The sequence below is a fragment of the Pyrgilauda ruficollis genome, unplaced genomic scaffold (assembly GCF_017590135.1).
Source record: "Pyrgilauda ruficollis isolate IOZ18807 unplaced genomic scaffold, ASM1759013v1 scaffold34, whole genome shotgun sequence".
Lineage (NCBI taxonomy): Eukaryota > Metazoa > Chordata > Aves > Passeriformes > Passeridae > Pyrgilauda > Pyrgilauda ruficollis.
In genome coordinates, this window is record NW_024524822.1 from 4,965,649 (window position 1) to 4,984,252 (window position 18,604).

The 18,604-nt window shown below is 47.6% G+C and overlaps 1 protein-coding gene across 1 annotated transcript in view; it reads left to right on the plus strand.

The window, feature by feature from the left end:
- Positions 1-18,604, plus strand: part of COL27A1 (collagen type XXVII alpha 1 chain) — a 141,769-nt gene that overhangs the window by 45,227 nt on the left and 77,938 nt on the right. The window contains exons 10-13 of the mRNA XM_041475181.1: positions 2,182-2,226; positions 4,506-4,559; positions 5,763-5,807; positions 16,298-16,351. Of these exons, the coding sequence (XP_041331115.1) occupies positions 2,182-2,226; positions 4,506-4,559; positions 5,763-5,807; positions 16,298-16,351 (198 nt within the window). The remainder of the gene's footprint in view (positions 1-2,181; positions 2,227-4,505; positions 4,560-5,762; positions 5,808-16,297; positions 16,352-18,604) is intronic.

Consider the following 18,604-nt stretch of genomic DNA (forward strand, 5'->3'; position numbering starts at 1 on the left):
CTCTGAAATGTTGTTAGAAAGTATTTTGTGGCTATTATAGATAAAACCTGAATTTCCACAGCAAATTATGGCAGATTTTTCTTCAGTAAAGCAACAGGGGAAAAGGAGAACAGCAGAACACAGAAATAAATGTGAAAGCTAATAACCCTTCTTTTCTAGGTAAATTTTGCATCTAATGTTGTACAAGTTAAAAACCTAGGATGGAAAAAGGTGTATTTATTATTGGAGGAGGAGATTTAAATGAACTCCCATTAGTAAAATGCACTGGCATAAACCTATGTCTACACACATAATGTTATGCATGAACTGTAAATATGTATATAAAAATCACATTTTCAGCTGCAAAAAAGAAAAAGATAATGAAAGACAGTCAAGTCATTGTTCTCATGCTGAAAAAAATTACACAAAGACAACTTTAGGAATGAAGCAGTGTGCATGGGGTAATGGATGAAGACTGGACACTTTGCTGTCCTACTGATGAAAGGTGCTGACTAGTGTAAAGGAAAGAGGAGACACCAAAAACCTAAGAACCTAAAGAGTAAGACCCTAAAAAATCACATCTTGGAGGGCAGAACATCTAGCCCTATAACATTTTGTGGTGAAGTGAGTTTGTCAGGGTTTTCTAGAATGGACACATTTAATGCTGGATTCAGCCACATTTATCTGTAAGCCAAGAGACCAGGCAGATGTCAAAGATCCCAAATGCTCTGTCCTGAGTCTTTCAGACTCTTCATGAGTTTGGATGTGAATTTTTTATGCAGATGTGTAGTTTATTGGATTAAATGTGAACTAGACTTGCAGAACAAGTATGCATCTCTCTACTTCAGACTGTCAATAATGCATGACCCATTTTAAATTGATAATTAAGCAGATACCTTGCTTAGCACACTGGAGAGTGCAGATGGCAGAACTGGATGGGAGCTTTATGCACCTGACTAAATGCCCCATTCATACTCTGAAAGGCTCTTAGAGCTGAGCATGCCAGAGAGTCTCCTAGGTGTGAATGTGTGTTAGATGACTAATAAGAGGAGGTCCAAGAGATTTTGGACGTACAAGGTTAATGAATGCTGTTCAGCAATTCAGCCAATCAGATAAGCAGGATGAAATCTGTGCCTTGACATTCAAAGAACAAATCTGCCTTCTTAGAAACGTGGTTTGGGTCAGGAAAGTGACTTTTTTATTTTTTTAAGGCAGCTTTTTTCAGCCTATCTGAATGCTATGTGTATCCTGCATCAGGGCTGTTTACTTTACAGAGATTTTACTACTTGTTACTCCTGTCAGCTGTGCTGGCTCTGCAGCCATGGGAGAGAGTGCTTGGCTCGGGTTTGGTTTGTGCATCACAGGCAGGATTGTAACTTCACCCTGATGCCTGAAAACTTTGGCAATGATGCAGGAGCCAGGAAAGAGCACAGCCCAACTTTGACATCCCAGGCTGAGCCTGCACTGCTGCCAGCTGAAGAAAATATGGACTTAGCCTTTTTTTTTTTCTTCCCTCAGAAAAAATCCCATCAAAATTTGGAACTTGAAAAAAAATTGATCTGGAAACTGCTAGAAGGCAATAAACATGAAAATTTATTTTGCATTTTTGCACTTTTCTTCTTTGCAGTATTTTGAGTGAGCAGCATTAGGCATAGAATTAGAACGGGGAATTAGTGTTAAATTCTTTCCAGAGCTGATGCTGTAAAGGGTTAGAGATATCACAGTACCTGCATTGCTAAGTGACTTTCTGGGCTGTAGAAATTTCTCATTGCACAGTGTTCCCTCAGCAGTTGTTGGAATACATTTGCTATGCATGTGTTTGCTCAGGCAGGAGGATGAGTGGAGAACTGTTGAGCACAGAGCATCGCTGTGCCTCACATCCCAAGTGTAACACAACCTCTGGGCACCCCACTGCCTCAGCCCTTGTGGTCTTTATCATCAGAAATCTCGACTTCAGCCCCAGGGAAGGCTCACTGTGTGCAGCAGTCTCAGGTTCTGCCGAATCCCAGCTCCCCAACAATGGCAGATCTGTTATTTGTATTATTTGGTCTTTTTTTTCTCCTTTGTTGATACTCCTTGGATGCTGAAAGCAAAACCTTAAAGCAGAACCATGCAGGGATGGTGCTTGGGGGGTTGGCACTGCTCATTATTTTATGTTAAAGCTTGTCCACATTTGTCTTTATTTTTTCCCTTCTGTTCTAGGGTTTACCTGGCCCCATAGGGGAATCTGGCCCAAAAGGCACTCGGGTAAGCAACCTTTATTTGCCTTTTCTCGGCTTGTTTTTATCAAAGACTTCTCAAGAAACTTTAGGCTTGATTTTGCAGTTCTGAAGCTGGTTGCTTTAATTTGTTGGGCTTGGGGGATTTGAGCCATGCGCCACTTGTTTACTGAAGCACTGTTAAGTTTTTTTAATTAAACATGGAATGTACCTTGATCAAAGCCCCCCAGTAGTGCTGATGATAAAGTCAGCCCCTTCAGAGCTCACATTGCAGGAGAGGAAAGAATGGCTTACAAATTGGTATCAAAGCCTGCAAGCCCCATGTCCCAAAGGCCTCTTTAGTTTCAATCAGTGTGGTTCAGCAGACTTTAACCACGCTGAGTAGGGGCTCATTTGGGTACAGGCCTGGTTTGGGAGTGGTTTATATCATTATGAACCACAGCAAGCCAGCATCTTGAAGCCATGTGCAAATACAAACAATATCTCCATCCTGTCTGGTTTTGCTCACCAAAAATAATTGCTGGGGTTTTATTCTCACTGCATAGGATTCTTTTTTTATTACTACTTAAGGCTCTTGTTAATCACATTTTGTTCTTTTCCTGCAATTATAAATTCACAATGCGACTCTAAGCCAATAAATCCCCATTTCTCTAACACGTGATACTTTCTCTATATGCAGTAAATTCAAGCAGCTGGCTTTCATCACTAGGAAAACTGCAAGGAATAAACAAATGCTGACCCTGTAGCTAGCAGTATTCCTGAGCTGGGAAGGGAGAGGGCAAGTTCAGTTCCTGCAGGAGAGAGGAAAATCTGAGACTCACCCCACTTCTGCAAGGGCTAAAGTTTTCCCTGGGGCATCTCTTCACTGCTCTAACCAGGACCTTGTGTAATTATCAGGTGGTAGATGTGCAGAATGTAAGATTTTGATGTTATTCTCTGTTTTGCACCCCTGAGTGGTGAGGACTGGAATATTTATAAATACCCAAGGAAGCCCTTTCTTAGTTCAAACACAGTAAATCATATTTGGGTGCTAAGGTAAGATAAGTGCATTTTGTGGCTTAAGGAGCCAGCTCTGGACTCTTCTTCATCCTCCACCTCTACTTTTTCCTTCTCCAGGAAAAGTTTGGGAGTTACGTGGTTCCTTTTAGGATTCAGGAGGCAAAGGCAGACAGGATCACTTTAATGAAGCATTATTTCCCAGCTAGGTGTTGTCCCTAAAGGAAACACAACCCACAGGGAGCAATGGACTGGTGAAAAGGTTTGGTGGGGTTGGCAGATGGAGATTTAGCAAGGATGGAGAAAGAAAGATGAGAGAAAAGCAGTGTTAGCACTTGGCTCCTGTAACAGCGAGGTGCCGCGGAGGGGGCTCCCTGCTGAAATTCACTTCCTCCGGGTTCGGCATGCTTGGCACCAGTCGGGCCTTTGCAGAGGCCCAGCACACAAGGTGACTTTGTCCAGGCTGCTGAGCAAAGGGATTAAACACAAGGCTGCCATTGTGGCAAGGGAAGGGAAACACTGTGTTTTATGCAGCGTGTCTTGTCTCAGCAGGGCCCCAAGGCCACGGAGAAACCTGGAAACACAAGGTTTCTGATGAGTGTGGAAGCTGCAGGTTTTATGTGAAATGTGTTGGTGCAAAGGTGGCTCCCCCATGGTGTGGATGTGCAAGTTGAGCTCACGTCAATCCCCCAAGCCTGGAATGTCAGGTTCAGCCTCTCCCAGCCCATGCAGGGCCTTCAGTGCTTGGGGAGATGAAGGTTTGCACAAGGTCCTGGTGGTGCAGGGACAGGCTTTGGCAGAGCCAGGACTCGCTGCAGGGTGGTGGCAGCCCTGGTGCCAGGAAAAGCGGGGATTTGCCTCAGAAAGGGCTGCAGTGTGTGACCACCAGGTGAAACAAGACAAACAGAAAAGGCTTGGTATCACAGAACAGTTGGAAATGAGTGTCAAAAGCAAAGACAGAGACAAACGGAGGTGTAGGTCTGTGGATTACTTTTGCCATCACTTTTGCTAACCTACAACCAAGCTCCATTTCCCTCAGGTACACTTAGAGCCAGCCCAGGTAAGATTTCTTCTGGCTGTCCTCTTCCTGCCTGGAGTCCTCCTGATCCCTGGTGTGAGGGTATGTGCCCTTGGACTACATCGTGGAAGCCAGCACCATGCAGTCCATGGGCATATACACTTGCCTCAAGGTTTATTTCATCACGGCTGCCACTGACCAACGCTGGAGGTTGCTCTGCTCTTCAGGAAGCACAGACTGACTGCATGCTAATGGAGAAACGTATTTGACTGCTTGTTTCCTCTTTTCTTTAGGGGTATATTGGTCTCCCAGGATTATTTGGGCTACCAGGAGCCGATGGAGAACGAGTGAGTATTTTGTGAAGAAAACTTTGGTGTGTTGGTTGAATGCAGTTCTTCAGAGCCTGATGTAACCTTCTCTATCCCTGCTCCCTGAGGAAGGAGGCAAGCATGACTAATGCTTACCTATCCTTTCTTTAGTCTCTTCCTACCCCAGAATGAAGACCTGTGTCCCTGTATAATGCTGATGTTCAGCTGAGGAGAACCCAGGCTTCAGGCAGGGCCATCAGACTTTGCTGTTGACTACAGCAGAGTTTTTCTATATTCTCCTTCACTTAAAAACCTGCCTTCCCTCTCCCCTTTGCCAGCTCAGCTTAGTGAGGTGGGGCAGGGTGAGGAGAATGTCCATGGAGATTCCCTGCTCCCACAGGAATCACTTCCCAGCCATGCTGCCTCAGCATTTTGTGTGCCTGACTGGAGATGTTTGGAAAGAACCTGGCTCTTGGAAGGGACAGTGCTGAGCTTTCTGAAAATGGCTTTATTTCCAGTTGCAATGAGTTGGGCAGACAAGCCTGGGGCTGTGAGTGGGCAGCTGTGGCTGTGCCCTCCCTTCCTCCCATCCTTTTCATCCTGCCTTCCCCCAGCCCAAATTTTCAGAGCTTTACAGGTCATCCCTTGCTTTTCCACTCTCCATCTCCACATCCTCCCACCTGCCCGATCTCTTCCCATCCAAGGACCCCCTTCTCCCCACTACAAGAGCTCCTAAAAAGATCACTGGAGGACGAACCCTGCTTGATTCCAGCCTTTCCTCCCTCAAATGCAAGCTCCAGAAACCAGAGAGGCCCCGGGACCATGTGGGAGTGTGCCTGCCTGGGAGGGGCCTGCCCTGCGCTCTGGCGACGCTGATTTAATGCTTGTATAACTAAATAAGAAACATAAACACGAGCTCTGCAGCGAGTGCCTCGGCGGTGGCCTTCATTTGGTTCCAGACCAGTAGCTTAATGACTGCTCCTGCTAAGCACAGCCCAGCCCGGGGATGCTGCCTGCGCGTGGCCTCGGGAGGCCGTAGTTAATGGGTGAAGGTTAATTGTCTTCTGCTCTCGCAGCCGACTGCAAGTAGCTGACATTTTGATTCCCAAACAATGCCACAGTCATTAGCCTGTTTCGCATTCTCCTTTCTCTTCTCATTTTGCTTTGTATTGTTGGTTGGCTGTTTGATTTCTCAACCAGAACTTTTTTTTTTCTCTCTCTCTCTGTGTTTTTTCCTTGCAGGGGATCCCTGGAGTTCCTGGGAAGAGGGGCAAGATGGGTAGGCCGGTAAAGTTTTTCCTCGTCTATTACGCAGACCTTGTTGAATGAAACTGGAAACAAGACATTTGGCTTTTGGCATTTTTTCATATCTTCAAACAAACCTTTCCATACCTGTCTTCTAGAGAGATATCGCTCTCTTTCTTTCTTCCATGCTCTGCTCAACTCCAAGCAGGAAGAAAACCAAAGATAGAGATATCGCTCTCTTTCTTTCTTCCATGCTCTGCTCAACTCACAGGCATTATTGCTCTTTTCTCATGCTCCCTTGGATCTCCCTCAGATTTTCTTCTACAACATCTTCCCTCCTGTCCTGCCTCTGGCCAATCGCTTCCCTAGATGCACTTTTTAATTCCCAACCATGATTGTACTGTCCCATGTGTCTGTACTGGCTCTGTTCCATCTCCTGCTTTGCACTCCCACCAGTTCTATCACATCTTCTATCACTTTTATCACATTATTCTCTTCTTGCTGTGTCTCTCTCCAACCCCTGTCCCATCCTGGTTTGTGTAATTCAAGTGTGGTTTTGTATAGAAACCTTTTTGTTCTTGGTGGTGCGACAGACTGGGGGAAATGTGTTTGAGGAGCAAGGAGACACCAGGTAGATGTGAGAGCTTGGCCAAGAGGAAGAGGTGTTTGCAAGCAGGGTTGAAGACAACTGTGAGAGCTGTGTAGAAGAACAAGGGAAACTATGCTGACTCTAGTAAAAAGCAAGAGCAAGTGGGAAAAATACAGAAATGAGCAGAGGAAACAGGGAAAGGACAGAAAGGAAAGGCTTTACCCCATCAACCTTCTTCCAAACGGTTCTGTACGCTTCCTTTAGGAAGCTGGATAAAGCTTTTTGCTCCAGGAGTCAGCAGAGAGCTCAAGCATGTTGGAGCCCTGTTGTATCTCATTGCCTTTGCACCTTGTCCTTCATGTTAGCCTGAGTTTCCTCTGACCTCTGGACATCATTGCACTCACAGGCTTCTTGCAAAATGTCCACTCACCCACACATGGAAAAACCCAGTGCTTTCCCCATGCCCCCCTTGGCTGGAGCACGTCCTTCCCAGGAGCCCCACGCCCACCACTCACTGCTGTTCACTGATGTTCTCACTGCAAAAGCCACGCAAGCACCTCAGCAGTGCAGACACCTCAGCAGTGCCACATCCATCCCAACTGTCCTTTGCTTGAGATGGGGAGTAGTCAAGCAGATTTATTTGGAGGGATATTGGAAATCTATACCAGATCTTTTGCAAGCTGCTGGTTGCACCAGAAACCTCTGTGATGAATAAGTGCAGAGCCCGTGGTGTAACCATGACTCACTGGCCAGGGCAAAACAAACACAGCAACTGTCGTTAGGTGCAGGGCTCTGCTCTCTGCTCTCTCTGCACAGAGCACGCTGCAGGCTCAAAGCCTTCCAGCTCTTGGCTGGCCAGGATTTGTAATCTTCCAGGCAAGGGTTTCGGTCTGGCGGTCACTGCTACAAGCAAGGGGCTCCCCTGGGATCAGCAGGGAATCTCTCAGCCATGGAATTAGGCTGGGATCTAGGGAAGGGATTAAATGGCTACACGTGAGCACCTTTGTTCTGCTTGGCTCCTTCAGAGAGCTCTGGCTCCATCCCTGTTTTGCGATATCAGGTTTAATAGGAAATCTTGAATGGACCGATGCTGACGGTTTGAACTTCCGAGCGTGAACAGAAAGATTAAGTGACATCCACAGTTACTCAGGAAGTCTCTGGGAGAAATGGAAAGCACAACCAGCTGACCTGATTCTCTTCCCAACACTTATCTCCTGGCCACTGCTGCCTCGCAGCTGCCTTGAGGTTTTTGTGAGCCTTCTGGGATTTCTCTGGTCTCTCCCATCTCTGCTCCCTTAGATTTGCTGGTGTGGCTGCTGTTCCTCTGCTGTCTCCGTGTTGTCATTGCTCTTGCAAGCCCTTATTAGCTGCCTTCAGAGGTGGTGAATGCTCTGGAGAGGAGGAAGGGGGTTGGTATCACACATATTTCTGTACCTAGCTTTGTTTGGGATGAGAGCTGGCAGTGGATCAGTGCTCAGCCGAGGAGGAGCTGGGGGCTGGGGGAGGTTGCATGTGACACCGTGGGCCTCTGAGAATGATGTAAGAGGGAATGATTAAAATAGAGGAACTGGACATGAGTCAGAGCTTGAAATCCTTCCAGGGAAGTTAAGTTTTGCAGAGCTGTGAGGGACATGGTGAGTCTGTCGTGGAAACAGCTGACTCCACCTCTCCCTGTCCAATATCAGCGATACAGGAGGCCAGTGCATCCCAAAATATGGGCCCTGGAGAAGGAGAGGGCTGGGGGTGGTCTGGGGGCAGAGCTATGTTTGGAGCCCAGTGCACAAAGGAGGCTGAAGTAACAGGAGTCTGTACATCTCTGGATCTGCCTGTTTTAGAGGTGGGCTGGGGGGCTGGAGCTGATGCAGCTGCCTGCTTAAACCTTCAGCCTTGCCAGTGCAGTGGCTGAAAAATATGTCTTTTTATGGTGTTTTTTGCAGATTTTTATGGTGTTCAGATGAGCAGCTGGGAAAAAAAAATATATATATATAAAAACAAGACCCCATCAGGGGTGCTGGGGAAGGAGTGAGGGAAGCTGTTGATAGCGTGTCTTGCCATGCAGAGACAACATGTCAGTCCTGGTTCATCTTTAGGAAGGAGCTGTGCTGCCACTGTAGGAAATGACTCATAGGAAGAGTAGGAGATAGAACTAGCTCAAGGAACACCAAGCTGTTCTTGTGCCGTGGGAGATGGGTGGCCACAATCAGAAGTGTCTGCAATGCAGATTGTATTAAACTTCAAATGGAGTGGAATATTTTCAGAAGTTCTTAAGCTCTGCTAAAGGAAAAGACTTAAAGGCAAAACTTCAGGAAATATAACCAAAGAGCTTTGAGCTTTTTTTTGGTTCATCTTTGGTTTTGATGTGTGCTTATATCTCTCTTTTTCACATAGAGTGCTCAAACTGCACCAGCTGTGCTATTTTTTATCTATGATTTTTTGCTTACAATCTGTTTTGTTAGTAGTATTCTTTTAAAAGAGATAGAAAAGAAGGAGGAGAAATTTAATTCAAAGACATACTTAGTAATTTTGAGGTTCATCTGAGGTCTATTCACAAGTCATTTAAACAAAACCTAGGGTTCTAAGTTGTTTTTTTTTTCTAAGAACCTGGTGGTGCTGCTGGTCCTGTGCTCAGAGCCTCGAGGTGCAAACACCTCATGAAAGAAAAGCCCTGGCCCAAGGGGTCCACAAAACAGCACAGGATCAGACCCTCCCCAGGGCTGGAAGGATTTGGTAACAGCAGCACGAGCAAGCCATTGACACCACAAGCAGATATTTCTGTCTCTGTGCTCATCGTTCTGGTTTCTCCCCATGACACACAGTGTCACACAAGCTGCTTGGCTCTTCCAGCTCTGTGCAAACCAGGGACAGCACTGTCTTTGGAGAGCTCTCCTTTGAGCTCAGCAGCTGCAGCTTAGCGTGGAAGTGCCGAGGATGACAGCTCATGTCTCAGGGAGGAGGTGCCATAAAAAGGCACATGGATTTGAAGTCACAGGGATCAGCATGGGAGTGAGCCCAGTAGGGTCCCTCCCCTCTGCCACCCACGGTGTGAGAGCCAGCAGCGAGCTGGCAGCCACTGGCACCAGCCTCAGAGTTTGCTGGGAGCACCAGCGCAGTGCCAGGCTGCTGGAGCTGGCACCCACTGCCCAGGAGCTGGCCACAGGAGGAGCCCCCTCTGTGCTCTCACAGAGAGTGGCACCTTCTCACCAGGCTGTTTTCCATGTGTGCTGTCTTCTTCTGTGGTGACTTACCATGCATTGACTCCTGCCTCCAGTGAGCACCAGGTTGCAATATATTGGTTTTTCCTTCATCTGATGAGCTGTCAGAAGGTCATGAGGTACCCCTGCCCTCCCCACCAGCATCAGCAGGCTCTTGCATCCTATGAAAAGGCATCAATTGCCTCTGGATAGCCAAAAGCAGGGCTGCCTCTGGGTCAGGAAGGTTTAATTTTGTAGCCCCCCAACCTTTTGATGGAGGGCTGAGATAGATCCATGCTGAATGTCAGAGAGTGAGGTTTGCCAGGGTTCACAGACCCGTGCAGACAGTGGGCAGACATGCTCTGCCACGTGTCTGGAGGGGCTGGCATAGCCACAGACCAACCACAAAACAAATGTTACTTCTTCTGAAGGAACTAAGGTGATAAACATCTCCTCTCTTGCTCCAGTCTTTTCTCTGCTTTGGATGCAGCTGAGACCCTTCCTTGAGTGAGTGAGCCGAGTCTCCTGCACCACATGAGCTGAGACTTGGGAATCTGGTAACAGCATTTCATGGTATGCTCAGATGTGGCCAGCCAAAGCCAGTAGAGATATGTGTGGGCTGAAGAGCTGTGTGTACAGGTAAATCCACAAGATGAGCTGCAGCAGGGAGCACAAATGGTCTGTAGGAGCTGATGGACAGGACTGGGTAGTGCTGCCTTGTGCCAGCATCCCAGCATAGCACCAAAATGTTTGGTGCCTTTTTTGGGAATTGATTAATTTAAAAGTATAATATGCTTTTAATCATTCTGTTTGCATGAAAAGTCCAGTGGTGGTCCTGAAAACTAGCCATGAACAAAGCTCCTCTTTTAATGAGAGAGTTTTAGCCCATGGATCAGATGTTTCCTGTTAGCCATTGAAGTAAATTCTTTGCTATTTTTTTGCTTTGTTAACCTGAATTTTTAAAATAGATGTGGTTTGAGCAATCGGTGACTTTTTTTAATGCTGAAGTTGGACACTGGAGCTGGGCAGCTGGTCTGGTCTCTCCACCCCTCTTGGCCTGGTTCACCACTCTGAGATGCAGGCGTGAGCCCAGAGCAAATGTCACCATCTCATTTTGGCCTGAGCTGTGTTCCACATGTCTGGAGTTTCCCGGATCTCTGTGGTGAGGGGCTTGCATGGTTACTTCTCACATGTTCCTATGTCCATGATTACACCATCCAAATAACCTGGCAAGGCGGACAATATCAGGATGTATTTCATATTTTTAAGAATGGGCAAAACAAGGTACTGAAAACACAGGGAAAAGGGTTTGAAAAGTGTCAAGAGCTATAACCTCCACTGAAAGAAAAGAAACAATCCCAAAGATATTTTTTTCCCAAGAATACTCCTAAGTGACTTGTTCATCATTATTCAGAAATCTCATGAGGAACTGAACCAAGGTCTTCCAGGCATCTTTAATCCTCCAGGGAAAAGCTCATTCATAAATCAAAGCTCAAAAATTATTCTCATTAGCAATTATAAGGAAAAATAATGCAATTGTCACCTATGAGCCTGAAAGCATTTTGACCCCTAAAGCTGCTTGACTTTCTTGGATAGGAGGCTGCTTGGTTTGGCAATGTTGGCCATAGATAAGGAGGAGCAGTGGCAGGCTCAGAGCTCTCTGGCATTAGGCCAACGTGTCTGTGCAATGGTAACTCAGTTAGAGCTCTGCAGAACAGGAAAAGATCCTGTACCAGTGGAAAAGGAATGGAGCAGGAGTGTGGAGGGGCTGGCACTTCACTCGAGTGATGTTTGGCTGGAGGGGCTTCAGGAATTTTTTCTTGTGCTGCTCCTGCTGTACTCCCACAGCTGGAGGGATAGTTATGTGTAAAAATGCCCTGAAATCTTTGTCCCAAGAGGTGACACGGAGCTGTGAAGTCTCCTGGGGATGAAAGCAAAGCTTCTTTTCAGGTGGCAGAGGAGCAGAGCTGCAGCAGGACCCCCGCTCCATTCCCAGCCAGGGGTGGCATCTCCCTCTCTGCAGGGATGAGAACTGCCTGGACCCAGGGGAAGGCAGAGGTCCCCTGTAGCTGTTGGGGACAGCAGGAGCACAGGGTCCCTTTGGGGTGACTCCTGCTGGGGCTGAGCCACCCTCTGCCCACCTGTGGAGGGGCTCAGTCTGCTCTCCACACCAGGAATTCTCTCAGAGGTGTGAGCTGCCAACATAAGCTACATTTGTTTGTTTTATTCTCCTTCTTTTTTCCAGTGAAGGCTTTCTCTCACCCTCAGCCCTGCTTCTCCACCACCTTTTTTTTTTTTTTCTTTTTCCTTACTTAAATTATTTGACTTGCAAGTTCTATCCCTGGGGAGGCTCCTGGGCAGTGATTCACCTGGCCAGAGCCAACTGGCAAATAGAGACTTTTGCAGACAAGACAGGAGGGCTGGTTGGTTTGAGCAGCTTCACCTTCAGCCAACAGGAAAATAAAATCCTATTTTTGGAGAACGATTCTGTTGGCATGAAGACCTGCCAGGATTCTTCAGAGCAGCAGCTGCCAGACTGCCTCCCTTACTCCTTCAGGGAAAGTGCTTTAAACTGAATCAGATGTTGTACACATACAACACACCCACCCACACGTGAACACCTGAGAGGGCTTCGGGGGAGCAAAGGACACCGTGTGTGTCACCAGCCCCTGCTCCTTGGGGACAGCTGGGACAAGGGACGAGGAGCAGTGGTGTCTGCTCTGACAGGAGCAGTGCTTTGGCTGACAGCAGCCAGCAGAAAGGGCAGGCTGCTCTGTTTGCTTTAAGCAGTGGAAGAAAGGAAGGGGAGGTGGAGGGGGATGTAATCCCCTGATGCAAGAGGAGCTGGTTCCAGTGTCTGTCTAGGTCTGGTTGTTCTCAGCAGGAGTCTCCTGGTCTATGAAAGGATGCCCTTTGCAGGGAGTGGGGATGAAAAGGAATTAAGGCGCTGTTGGAACATCTCAAAGATAGAGACTTCATTACTGCTTCAGCTGCAGACCCCTCAGTGTAACCTGGGATAAATCAGTTTGCATCTCCCAGTGTCTCAGTTCATGAAGTGCAACGAGGACAAATTGTGCAACCCCTGTAAAGCTCTGTTTGGGCTGGGGACAGGGGAGCACAGGAGCACCCAGAGTTTGTTAGTGCAAAGCATCTGCCTGTGTGCTCTCTCCAACTCCTCCCCAAGCCTCATCTTGCTTCTTTCATTGAACTTCTCCTTCAGACAATGTGAAATCCATTCAGCTGGACGTTTTCCCCCACCTCCTCTCTGAATTTCCCAGCTGTGAGATAGAGCCAAAAGTTTTGTCATACCTGACTGGAGCGCTGTGGAGGAGCACCCTGATGGCTCCTGGCCAGCACAACTTGTTAGTCGAGCATTTTCTTCCTAGTTCTGCTGCCATTTGCCATTCCCTTCCCTGTCCTGGTCCTTCTCTGTACATCCCATCCCTCCCACAGAGAGGGCTCTGTATTTTTCACTGGGATGTTCTCCTTTGTTGTCCCAATTTTTAAGCATAATTTCCAGGGACTAGTTTTCTTGAAAAAAACCACCCTGTAAGATGATGGATTTTCTGTACCAAAACCCCTTCCGCACTCACAGGAGACTCTGAATCTGCTGGATTCTTTAATCTCTTTCAAAAGTCTCCTGTAATGGGCTGCCAGTTGTGACCCTCCTGTCTGCCAGCACCATAAAATGAGCTTCCTGCCCCATGTGTTCTCCCTCAGTCTGAGCTCCTTAGGTTCTTGGAGCAGTGCATGGGAGAGCAGAGGTGTCACTGCTCAGGGGAGTGAAACCAGTGGGATAACAGAGTCTGCTTGTAACTTCTGGGCTGCTTGTTTTAGTTGAATACTGCTAGTTCTGTTCCTGGGGAACATCTCTCTCCTTTAGGCTCAGGCAGGAGAGGCACCAAAAAATAGCTTTTACAGACGTGTGAGATCCAATAAATTAGGACACTGTGGTCACTGGAGCTGTTATTGTGGTTTAAACTGCTACTGCTCACCCCATGGAAACAAAGTGCTTTCTTTTTCATTAGGGGCTTAAAAGATTGATTGTTTCCTGCTGTGCAAGAGCTGTGCTGGGACAGCTTTCACAACCTGGTTTGGGTCTTTGCAGACTGTATGAAGGCTGTAATGCCCTTTTCCATGTCACAGCCACCAGCCTTAGCCTCATTTAATGTGCAAAAACTGTGCTTGTGTGCTAAGCTCGACTTCTGGGCTAGGATGCCTGGGGTTAGTTGAATTGAAGCTGCTCTTTCCATTTGTCTCCTCCTCTAGGTTTTACAGTTTGGGCCAAAATGTACCAGGGGAGCACCCATCACCCCAGCAATGGATGAGCTGGGCGGGGGGCTGCTTGTGCCAGCAGTGCAGATAGTGTGTTAAGGACAAAAAAGGATGACAAGGATGGGGCTTGGGTGCTGAGTGTTGTCCTGGGCCTGTTCTGCTTTTCTTCTCAGCTTCCTCCCACTCTGACCCTTTTCCTTGCCATCTTGAGGACAGGCAGAACCCTGACCTCTGTGGGCAGTCACAGCATGCTGTGAACAGGTTTTAGTGCTGAATCTCTTGGTTGCTGGGTGGTATTGGCCAAGCGACCTCAGGTGCTCAGCTCCACCTTCCAAACACTGGAATAATCTGGTTTTCTAGGTATTTGGAGATCCAGTGCTGGAAAACCTGTGTAAAAGTTAGACTTCTATTAACTCTATCATCAAGTACCTCAAATTTCCTGTCTTTAAGCAGCAAGGTTAATGCTGGAAACTGAGGCATAAAAAAAGAGTGAAACACATGTGCAAAACATATGCATTTAAATAGTTCCTTATCTGGGTTCTTTTATTCTGGCACAGGAGCACATTGTTTATGTCACACTGCAACAGTTTTAAACCAAATTCAGACAGTGGTGTTTCAGTCTGGAGCAAGCATTCCCCTAGCTGATATTATGCTGCTGTAGCAATATTGTTTTCGTTGTGCCATTCAAAGCAGTAAAATCTCCCTGTTTTGGCAAGAGCTCAGCTCCATAGCAGACACCTCAGCAGCCACAGGGCCAGGCTGCAGCTCAGTGGCACCCATGGCCACTCCATGCCCAGCTCTGCTCTCTGAGGAAGGAAGGAGAGATGGGGCAATGCTGAAAGTTGTGACTGAACTCTGCAGCAGCGTAAGTACAGTATCAGTCTATGCACACTCATATTTTCCTTGGCAAGCCACATGACTGTAAACAGCAAAATATTCTGGCAATCTTCTTTTTTTTTTTTTCGGCCTTGCCTGAGCAATGAGTTTTCCCTGCACATCTCTCTTCTGATCTGATTGATTCAGCATGTAGCAGAGCTATTTTTCTCCTTTTTTCATTAAAGAAAATTGTAAGCCCCCCTGCCTTCTTGTTATATTTGACATCTTTGTCTCTAGATGGCAGAAGGCTGTTTCCAGTGGTTGCTGACCACAGTTTCTTGGCATGTGCACAGGCCTCAGGGATGTAGTGCCTAGCTGGAGAAAGGCAGACAACTTTCCTATTCGCAGTGATTCCCACAAAATAGAAGTGTTGAATCCAAGCAAGCAATAGCTCATGTCAGCTCAGTCCTTCGTGCTGTAGGGAGCTGGTACAGAAGAGCTGAAATGCTGGCTCTGATATCAGCAGCAGAATTTCTGTTGACTTAAACAAGTCTCCCATCTCTCACTTTAGATTTTACCAAGCACCTTTTTACCTTTTCTGTTCACCAGGAGCTGTAAACCCCCATAGGTCAAGGGAGGTCTTGGAGGACAGTTTCCCAGTAGTTTTCCTGCTCTGTCTGCTGTGATCATTTCAGTTTTCATTGCTGCTGATGGGTTTCCAGATAAGCGTTGTCAGCATTGGCTGTTGCGTTCCACTTCCCTCAGATTTGCTTTTCTCAGACAACCAGTGTTTGTAACATACAGGGAAACAGGCAGGAGAGGACAGCATCCTCTCCCTGTCTGCTTCATCCCTGTCTCTCAAGCTCCCAGGTACTCCAGAACATGCCCATGCTGTCCTTTGTATTCTGGTGAGCAGAGAAGGGGACAAAGCACTTTTGCTTTGACTCCCAGTTCGAGCTCTTCCTGTGGGAGACAGAGCATGGCAGGACAGGGAAGAGAAAGCTGCTTTGGGAGCTGGTTGTAGCAGGGAATTGGGGGGCTTAGAGGAGCACAGGATCTGTCCAAGAATGAGAGAGAACGTGTCACACCACCGTGTTCTGGCTCTGGCTCAGTACCTCCACTCCCTTCCCTACAATTGTCTGAAGTCTTCCAAACTTGTCTCGGATATAATGAGATGAAGTCGTCCTTTGTGGTGACTTTTTCCTGTAGTAAACATGGCCTTTCACAGCCCTGGGGTGTGGGCTGGAATGAGTTTGGAAGCGTTTGCTCCTCTGGCAAGCTGAAAGGGAGTGAATTCACCAGGCATCTCCCATCAGCTCCATTAAGCATCTGCATGGGCTCCAAGAGGCTTTGTGCTGTCCAGCTATCCTGAGAGGAGGGTCCTGTTAGTAGACAGCACTAAATAATTCAAATGGATTGACAATCCATTTTTTATATAGTCCCTGCACTGGGTTTGTGAATCAGGGGTTTTGGCCTCGTTGAGCTGTGCTGGTGTGGCAGGAGTGGTTTGGATGAGGACAGGCAGGCTGGTTGTCCCACATGTCCCCGTGTCCTGCTGCTTTCCAAAGTGCTGCACTGGGTGCAAGGGGAGTGGTTTGTAACTGGCTGTCTGCACCAGGGAGCATCAATAACTAACACTCATGTTTGCCTCCTCTTCTCAGGGTTTTCCTGGTAATTTTGGAGAACGAGGACCTCCAGGCATCGATGGGAACCCTGTAAGTCCATAACGTTTTCCTTTCTTTTTTTCTTTTGCAGTAGACAGCAGACTGTACTGCCTCATGCTAGTTAGAGCTGAATGAAGCTTTTAAGCTTGGTGGCAGCTGCTGGCTGATTTTGTCCCTCTTGCAAAAAAAAATGTACATCCCTGCCCTACTGAAAATTCCAGTGTTTGGTTTCTGTAACTGTCAGGTCATTTGCCATCAGCTTTCTGTCTCCATCTCTTGCCTTCCCTGCACCTCAGTCATGACAGGTACTTTCTTATCCAGAAGATGTGGCTAGGAGAAAATAAAAAGGGAAAAGGATGTTGCTCTGGCAGAGTAGGCAGTGTTGGACCATGTTGTCCACACCACTGGGCACAGATTCTCTGCTCCAGTGTCTGGGAGCACTGAGGGTCAGACTCCACAGCCCAAACTGCTGCCTGCCCCATCCCTCAGCCAGCCCTGGTACTGCATGGGGAATAAGTCTCCAGTCTCCTGAGTTCTTGCCCTTCAGTCTTCATCTGACCCCTGCTGGCTTCCTAAGAGTGGGATGTGTCTCCTGGGAATTGGGTCAGGATGGTCACAGAGGTCATTTAAGCAGCTGGGTGCTGATAAAGTTGAATTTGCTCTGCTCTTGTAGCAGTAAACTGTGGGGATGTGCTGTGTTTGCCACTGCTCACAGAACATGTCCTCGTGGTTTGCAACAGTTCTCAGATGTATTAATTATCCTAAATTATTTTCTGAATTACTTTGTTGGTTCTCCCCGAATTAGCATGAGAGCAGCACTGATTCATCTTTGAAATTCCTGCTGCCTTGGTTATTCACACATAATCCCCGTGCTGCTCTGGGGTTTGACGGGATGATTTGTGTGAAGTAACCCACTCCACATGTGCCTGCAAGCTCCCATTCCTCATACATGCAGCATAAAAGTTATTTTCACAACCAGCTCCAATCACCAAGCCAAGCTCAGCTACAACTCCAGCCTTTGTGGGAATTCAGCACAAGAATCATAAATGCAGTGAACTGAAAGAATGACGTTCCCAAGGAATACTTCTGCAGGATTTTTCCCATCCTTCAGTCAGCTTAAGCCATGGGTCAGAGTGGAATCAGTATTCCCAAAGTAGAAAACTTTCTGACTGTACTGCTATTTCCAGCCAGCCCACCAGGAAGAGCAGGAATCCTGGAGGACAGGAAGACTTTTTTTTTTTCCCTAAATAACTTATTTTGTTTTCTTTTGAATATGCAAGTTGTCTAAGCCCCATTCAGAAGATGTTCTCAATGCCAGTCAGCTGAATGGCTGTTCCCAGAGCCTGGGAGAGCAGCAAATGTCCCGTTAATTCATCCAGAAGGATTGCTCCTCTTTCATCTTATCAACGGCTCTTAAATATTAATGTGCCTTGGCGATCGCAGAATGAAAACAGACTGTTTGGGCTGACTTAAAGGGAGGTTCACAGGGTCACAAGAGGAGTCACAGACGCAGAAAAATGCCAGAAAGTCTGTTTGGGAGCAGACAAAAATGTAGGTTTGGTAGGTGGGGTGTGCAGCTGAGCTGTAGGCCAGGCTGCCACATCCTCTGTGTGATGCCGGCTCGCTGGGGAAGGCTGGAGCCACAGCCTCTGATCTCCTCTCCATCCCTGCGGGCACGGCGCAGGCTCCTCCAGCCCCAGGACCATTCCTCCCTCTGCCAGCTCGCTGGGAACTGTGGAGCCATGCATTCCAGATCCCAGTTCCCCCGGAGTGCTTCAGCCACTCCAGTTAGGCTCTTAATCGCGGGAATTAGACGTGGGAAAGGGCTGTTGATTAATCTCCTTCTCTCTTGTCCCAGTGCCCGGTCCACGCGCTGAAAAAAGGAGAATAGAGCCTGATTTCCCTCACAGGTCAGGGACAGATAGCCAGGAGAGGCCACTTGTAAATCCTCCATTTCCTAGACCAGGGAATGGCTCAAATTAACAACTAGTCCTGTCCACATCTCTCAGGGGAGTCCACCCCCTCCTCTTCCAAGAGGAAATCCTCTTCTGTTAGCTGTGAGGTCATGCATTTCCACATACAGCCGTTCTCCTGGGGAACAGCAATATGACACAAGTCAGAAATCTGGGAAATGCCTCTTGGAGCTGGTGGGACCAAGAGCTGAGCATCCAGTCAGCCTGCAGCCCAGCCACCCTGGGAGCCTGCAGAGCTTCCTGGGGAGCCCAGGCCAGCATGCAGCTCCTGTGCTCAGCATTCCTGGGATACTCCCACTTCTTCCTGGGCCAGTAATGCCAGGCCTTGGCT